The following is a 7,526-nucleotide window of genomic DNA, read 5'->3' on the forward strand; positions in this document are numbered from 1 at the left end:
GGGGGGGGCAGGCTGCAGCTGTGTGCTGTGGCTGTGCCAGGTTCTTCCTGTCATGTGGAAGCTGTGCTTGGGGATGCAGGACTGCGCTCCTGATGCATGGGGGCTGCACTTGGGGCGGGTGGTGGCAGTGCTGGGAGGGAGGTTACGGGGGGGCTGCAGCCACCCCAAATTTCACTGTAGTCCCCCCTGTAACCGCCTCCCAGCACCACTGCTTGCCCCGAGCATGGCCTCCATGCACCAGAAAGAGCCTAGTGCAGTCCTGACCCCAGCCCCCACCCCCAGGGAAATTCAGGGCACATGTCATGCACCCCCCCACACTCCTTCTGCCCTCCCTCCCCTTCCGCCACAATAAACTTACTAGCTGTGTACAGCTGTATTGGGAATCCGATCAGTATCGGACAATATGCCTCCTTAAAAATCAGCTGTCGGCCCCCAAAATCTCTATTGGTGCACCCCTCTTTGTTATAATTTTCCATGTATAGAATCTAATTACTGAATGGTCATTTTTAAAATTCATCTTAATACTGAAGCAGGGAAAACAGCAGCAGGGGAACCAAGTGGTAGGGGGTAGGCAGTGGGGGAGTCAAGCAGCTTGATCCCTGCCTGTTGCTCCCCAGTACTTTTGCTCCTTGCCATTTGTCCCACCTATGACTTGCTGCCTGCCCCCCCATCTGGCTCTCCTAACCTCTGTTGCTGCAGCCTTTGCCCTGCTGCATGCCCCCCCTCCCACCCACTGCTGCTTAGCCTATGGCTCCAGCTTGCGGCACAGAGCATATGGTTGCTCTAGGCCAGCTTGATAGCAGTGACAGCTCTGACCTGGGGTCCTGGGCTGAAGATGCTGCTGCTGTTGCAACAACAACTGCTACTGTGCCCAGCTGGGGTCAGAACAACCCCACGCTCCATGCCCCAGGATGAAACTGGGCTAGAGCCCTGATGAAACCCAGAGGTGGGCAAGGGGCGGTAGTGGTGGTGGGGCAGGCAGCAGCTGAGGCCCTAAATCTAAGATGAGTCTTCCCTCCCACCCCCCCATATTAAATGGGAGGGGAGGGAAAACCTCCTCCTGGATTGGAGTACAGCTACTCCTCTGAATGTCGTACTTATGTTCTTGAAAAATGCAACTTTAAGTGAATCTAATTGCATCACAGTAGTTACCTACTAGCTGGCTGTAGCCAAGCAACATTATACTGGAGGATTGTACGACTTTACACAAGGATGTTTTCTAATAGATCAGAGATGTAATAACGAAACAACATTAACCAGGATGATGTTAAGTGGGGAGTACCTGTAAATATAGTATGTATTTGACACTGACGTGTTATGAAACTGGTGGCCACGGGGATGCTTGCTGTAGAAATTAGTACTAAAGTAGTTATATTTTTCCCCTTCATGGGCTCCTGAAGCTTTTTTGGTTCAAAATTTCCTCACTAGTTTCACAGAGGGGGTTGTTAACAGTCTATTGCAAGCTACATATCCTTGAAGCTTGGTTCCATCTTTAAGAGTGCATCAGAAGAGTAGTTGGAAGTATGTGTATATGGATCCATTAGAATTGAGAGAAAGTGGGGTGATTGCACAAGGAAGGCCTTCAGGATCATGTCTGAGCACACATTCTTAATTGCACTTCTACAGTAAATGTGATTTTTAGACCAGAAGGGGGCGGTCCTGGAGAGCACTGAGTGTTCTTAGCTCCAGCAGTTGACTCTAGTAGTTGAGTGCTTAGATTTGCAGTTTACTTGCTATGAGAGTTGCAAGGAACAGTGTAAGCAACATCCTGTGAATGCAAGGCAGCCCCCAGTGTATTTTATTTACTGGAATAAGTGCCGTTTATCAGTTAGGACAGGGGTGTCAAAGGTATGACTTGCAGGGTGGGTCTGGCCCATGAAGCTGTATCATCCAGCTGTAGTGCTGGCCCTACGTCTTGTTGACCCATACGCCACACTGGACTGACCTGAGCGGGGTGGGGTTGGGGGGCAGGGTCTGTGCTGTTCATCTGACCCCTGTGGCCAAAGGAGTTTGACCCCTGAGCTAGTGTTTTCTCTGTCAAAATGGGTGAGATCAAATTGGCTAGAACAATAACATAACTAAATCAACCAGGTCTAATGGGAAGTTGTTTGTTTTTCAGGGTTTGGTGATATCCCTACTGGAAACATTAGCCCTTATATTTTACGCAGAACATCTTTAAATCTGAGAACCAGTCCCCGCCTTGCTGCCCAAAGCCAGAGATCATCACCATCAACCCAGAGCTTTCAAAAAAGCAGGTCAGATAATCTTGCTGAGCTCTCCAAACCAACAGCTGGTGGCAGCAAATCACAAAAGGTATCTGATACTGTATAAAAATGTCTAAAGCATAGGAAATTTCCATTGTGCATTTATCTTGCCAAGTGGGTCTGAGGATATACCACCTTTCTTAGATATGCCAAAAGTATCTTGAAGACAAGGCCATGCATGTAAATACAGTGGATAAATCTGAGACTATCAGAAGTCTGGGCATTAGTGGTAATTTTAAAATTGTTTCTGTGGTCAAATTTGTGACCTTATACCAAATGCCTAAATTGGATAACCTAAACAGAATGCAAATCTTTAACTATTTTTAAACAGCCATTCAGAAAATGCTGTAATTAAACTTGTCTGTACAGCCTTAATTTTGTTCTTTTGTTCATATATTGCTACACAAGCGTTAATTTTTCACTTGAAACTTGACAACGTAATTTTAGTGAATTTTTATCCGCCAGATGCTAAAAAGATATGCCTGTTATACACAGAAAACTCATACTACTGCAAGAGTGGAATCGGGGCCTAATGCTAAAAAGTTTTGCTAGAACAGAATTCAGCTGCCCTGAAGCACTAAGTTATAACCAAAGCAGCTGCTACAGTTTAACAGTTGTTTTGCAGGAGCCTGTAGCTAGATCATTCCAACCTGATTGCTGGAGAAGTAGGGTTAAAGTTGGAGCAATTTTGCCTCTGGGGTACAGCAGCTGCCACTCCCTCTGAAGTTGTGCAAACCTCTGTCTTTCCATGAACAGTATTTCAAATTGCGAAGCTATAAGCCTACTAAAAACTCAGGAATATTGGTATTGGTGCTCCTTACTAAGGCTACCTAAAAGGATGCCAGTGGCTGAATGTTCTGGCTTACTAGATAACACAAAAGCAGCAGTTCTGAAAATATCCCTGGATTTTTTTTGGAGTTAAATGTCAAATCAAATATAGGTCAACCACAGAGTATCCCTATGTTCTGTTATATTTTATCAACATGTTGTTCTGTTATGTTTTATCGGCCTCTTGAAGGCTCAGATCAAGTGCAGTCTATACTTGGTGAAAGAGTTTGAGTTTAAGGCTGAATGGGGCAATTATGACTATCTATTCTGATCTTTTAAATAGTACAGAGAATATAATTTACCAAACAATTTCCTGAATATGAAGGCTTAAATTTTAAATTTCCTTTTTTTTTTAGCTATAAGGTGTCTTTTAAAAGGATTTAGTCATGTTCAAAGACTTCTGGTGGTAGAGAATCCACTATGCTCATAGGCATGTTGTTTCAATGGTTAAAATTACCTGTTCTATTAAAAATGTGCATTTTTTCCCATCTCAGATATTCTTTGAATATCCTGTTATTGTTTCCATAAATGACCTCAATAAGTTTGATTTGCACTTCTTTCCTATACACATCTCACAATACTTTCCAAATGGACAAAGTTCTGAGAATATGTAGAGAATCCCAGTATTCCTGGAAGAATTAAAAGGAAGTCCTGAGTACTAGTCAACATTGGAAGACATCAGAAGACATCTGATTCAACCCCCTTCACAAATATAATAGGTTTTTAAGAAGCTTGTAAATCAACACGCTTGTAGTAGAACTTATTTATTGATTGCAGCAGTATAATTAAAGATATAGCAAATAAGCGGGACAGTAAGTAACATGGAGCTGGGGGGAGCAGTGTTTCTCAGAGCTGTCTGTTGCTCAAATTTCCTGTAAATATTTTGTATTAGGACATCTTGTTCCTAACCTTAATAATCAAAAATGCTGTACAGGCGAATAACAGTATAGTGGAAGATAAGAATTTCAGTTGTTTCTATTTCAGTATAAGTCAATAGGAGCCTCATCAGCTGTAGGGATTACACTATGCCCATTAACTCTTTCAGTCACTTGTAGGGTATGTGTATTTGCTTTTTTTCAGCAACGAATACTCTTCTTGTCTTGCAAGTTTTGCATTGACATAGGACAAAACTACAAAAAAATTGCTGTTCAGGAGTGTTATCAATACAATATTCAGTGTGCTGTGTTTCCAACCCCCACCCCAAGCCTCTCTTGCCTTCCTTCCACCACTTTATTTCACAGATTTAAGTCTGAAAGTGGAACATAGTTCATTTCAAACAAGCTTAGCAAATTTGCCAAGAGATTTCAAACATGCTTTTTATCATTTTTATGTCTTTTAAATATGACAAAACAGAACTTGATTAATATGTGCTCACAAATCTCACTGCAAGTAGTGGTTTCAGCCCAGTGTTAGCAAAGAGCACTGCGATGAGCACTTAGTTATGAAACTGTTATATTTACAGAGCATACTGTAGGGAGGTGCATTATGAAATATTAGTAATAAATTTGAAAGATATATGAAGCTTTGTAGTGTCAAGTGATGGAGGAAGAACGTAGACTAGGACCTACTGTGTTGTGACGGCTTTGCCTATTCCTTGCCATATTGCACGACTTTCCATGTTTAAAACAAGGAAGAAGATGCCAGTCCTACACCTCTGAATGTGGAGTTGGCTAGTTAGTTGCCCTAAAAGTGTGTTGCTTTTAAAACTAAATAAAAGACTATTTTCGCTTTCATGTAGGGATGCTGGCTGTAATAGACTGTAGGGGATCCCTGACCCTGCCTGGCCACTGGAAGTACCCACACTCAATCCCTTCTGCAAGTTCCCCCAAAATCCTTTCTCTTTTACCTGCCACAGTTCATTCTCATTTTAGGGTCTCCAGTTGGCATCGAGGAATAGTGCAGTTTGAGGAAGCCCCACAGCACTCTAAACTGAGGCCTTCTCAGGACTGGATTGACAGTCTTTGTGGGGCCCTCCCCAAAGTTTTCTCTGGGCTTCTACAGGACTTTCCCCAGTAATCCTCAGGGATCCTTTTGATCTTCCCAAACAGTCTGTCAGAATACCAGGACCTCTGCCTGCTTGATGTACCCTCCTTGACCAGGAGAACTCAGGCATTTGGTCTGCTCTGCTGGTTTTTCCTGGTCAGTGATTCCTTCTGCTCCCCCTGGAAGCTGTCTGCTTTTCACTTCTTATGCTACTTCCTGACTTCCCCTGTAGCGCTTGTAGCCACCTCATGAAGCCAGAGCTGCTTCTTCCTCTGGTCAGAGTGTTTTTTAAAAAAAAAAAAGAAAAAAAAAAGCATTTTTCTTTTACCCTCTGATTCAGTGCTTCCCAACCCATAGGCTGCAGAGGGTTGGCTGCTGGTCCGCAAGACGGTTGGCTGCCAGACTGGAAGTCCAGAATTGATTGGCATACTGGAGACTGGCAGTCCACCAGTCTGCAGTATGCTGGTCCACAGTTTGCCAGTCTGTGGTCTAAAAAGGTTGGGAACCACTGCTCTAATTCACCATGCATGGATGCATTGTGTTCCTGCACACTATCTGCTACTAATATTCAGTCACTTGGAATAGGTATCCCTATTACTGACAGGACTGATAACAACTAGTATAGCACTAAGATCCTTTTTGTTTGTGTTGCAGGTGAATGATGCTCTGCAGTGCCAAGCAGGAACACCCATCTTACCAATGGAACCTACTTTAAGATCTCCTTTGTGTGTAAATAAGCAATCTGTGAAAGCTGTTGCTGAGAGTTCAATAGAGAGCCTTGAAACGCCGAAAAACAAATATTCTTTGCGGAAACAAACCTTGCCTGATAAAGATGAAGAAGAAAACTGTAGGGTACAGTAAAGCTGCATTCGGATCACTTCAGAGCAAAATCCTGTTTAGAAGATCAGAAAATATTTGTTGTGACTAAACATATGTCTATATATTTTTTTTTTTTTTGTGAAAAGACTGTTTATTCTTTTGTAACGTATTGGTTTTGTAGAACGTGTTCTTGAACACTTACTAATAGCTATACTTACTAAAGCTACTAGAAATACTCTGATAGAATAGATGTCCAGCTGATATTCTTGGTTGATTGTAAATAATTTTTTTAAAACTTTTGGAAATAGAAATTTTAATGTAAGAAATAGCAAACCATATATTACATATGTGGTATATTACATTACAACCTACAGTATTCCTTTTATTTAGAAATACCACTTCACATTTTCAAAACAGATTATTGTTTGCATTTATTAAACAAAAAGGTTCTCTAGCTATAATAGAAACGTGGGTGAACAAAGGAAAATGAAGTGAAATGGCTGCAAAACCAGTTTGCATTTGGCAAGACTGCACCTCTAGTAAAAATGGAAATTTAATGTAGGTCATGATAAAATGCATTTGAATTTGTGAAAAATCATTACAAAAAAGCCCAAGATAAAATAAAAACAGATTTATCACTTGAAAGGATCTCATTGAGGCCAACCTACTAGCTGAACACAATGCTAGGCAAAACAAAAGTATCACATCAGATTGATTATCTAAATGATTAATTGCCCAACTGAGTGGAAATGATTTCTCTTTTTTACCCCAGAAAAATGCTGTTCGTGTTTACTTTTCCAGGCCACGTATTAAAATAATCAAACCTGCCAAAACACTAACAGTAGGAGCCCTAACACACAAAACTGTACAATGTAGATAGAAGGTACTTTCTTTTTCTGTTCTCATATTGGATCAGACTTTCTCTAGTTTTTTCTGTAACTTTTCTTTATTTGTTAACCACCTGCAAGTTGAAAGAGGATGAACCCCCGCGCCCCTGCATTCTTGTGTAATTGTGTAAACCTAAGTGAACAATACATTTTTACTCCAAGTCAAACTTGTGTTATCTGCTGCATCTTTGTTTTATTATTGAGTCAGGGCCTGGTGAAATGTACAAGGTTTGTCTCTGTGTTATATTTTTAAAATGGAGCATTATTTTAATCTAAAATATCAGGATTTTCCTTTTGAAGAATTTTTCTGATAATATCAGGGGAATACATTAACTAGTGTAATTCAAATGTGGATTTTTAAAGAAATATAGCAACTACAGGTTTCCCTCATTTCATGCTGGTTCTGTATGTGCGAATTTGCTCTTATGCGATGACTCTTTTCATACCAAACATTTGTTATATGTGAGGTAAATTCTTTCTTAGGCACTTGGTGTGGTGGAAGCCCATGGTCAGCTGCTTTGTGCGGTGCATTGTGGGAGTGATGCACACCAAAATACAGACTCCGGTGTGGATCTGTGCTCCTCGCTTGCTGTCTGTGACATGTGTTCTGTAGTTGCCATCCCCATTATGATAGTGCCCTGTGCTCGCGTGTACTGTCTGCTGTTGTTGAGTATTAACATTCACTTGTAAAAGTGATAGAAATGGGTCTGGGGGTCAGTACAATTGAGGTCTTGGAATGTATCCC

At 41.5% G+C, this 7,526-nt stretch overlaps 1 protein-coding gene across 2 annotated transcripts in view; it reads left to right on the forward strand.

The window, feature by feature from the left end:
* Positions 1-6,948, forward strand: part of CENPF (centromere protein F) — a 56,002-nt gene extending 49,054 nt beyond the window's left edge. For both annotated transcript variants that reach the window (XM_019549465.1, XM_019549466.1), the window contains 2 exons: positions 2,120-2,313; positions 5,730-6,948. In XM_019549465.1, coding sequence (XP_019405010.1) covers positions 2,120-2,313; positions 5,730-5,936 — 401 coding nt within the window. In that variant the 3' untranslated portion in view covers positions 5,937-6,948. The remainder of the gene's footprint in view (positions 1-2,119; positions 2,314-5,729) is intronic.
* The last annotated feature ends 578 nt before the right edge of the window (positions 6,949-7,526 follow it).

This window comes from Crocodylus porosus, unplaced genomic scaffold, assembly GCF_001723895.1.
Source record: "Crocodylus porosus isolate Cpor-Errol unplaced genomic scaffold, CroPor_comp1, whole genome shotgun sequence".
NCBI classification, from domain to species: Eukaryota; Metazoa; Chordata; order Crocodylia; family Crocodylidae; genus Crocodylus; species Crocodylus porosus.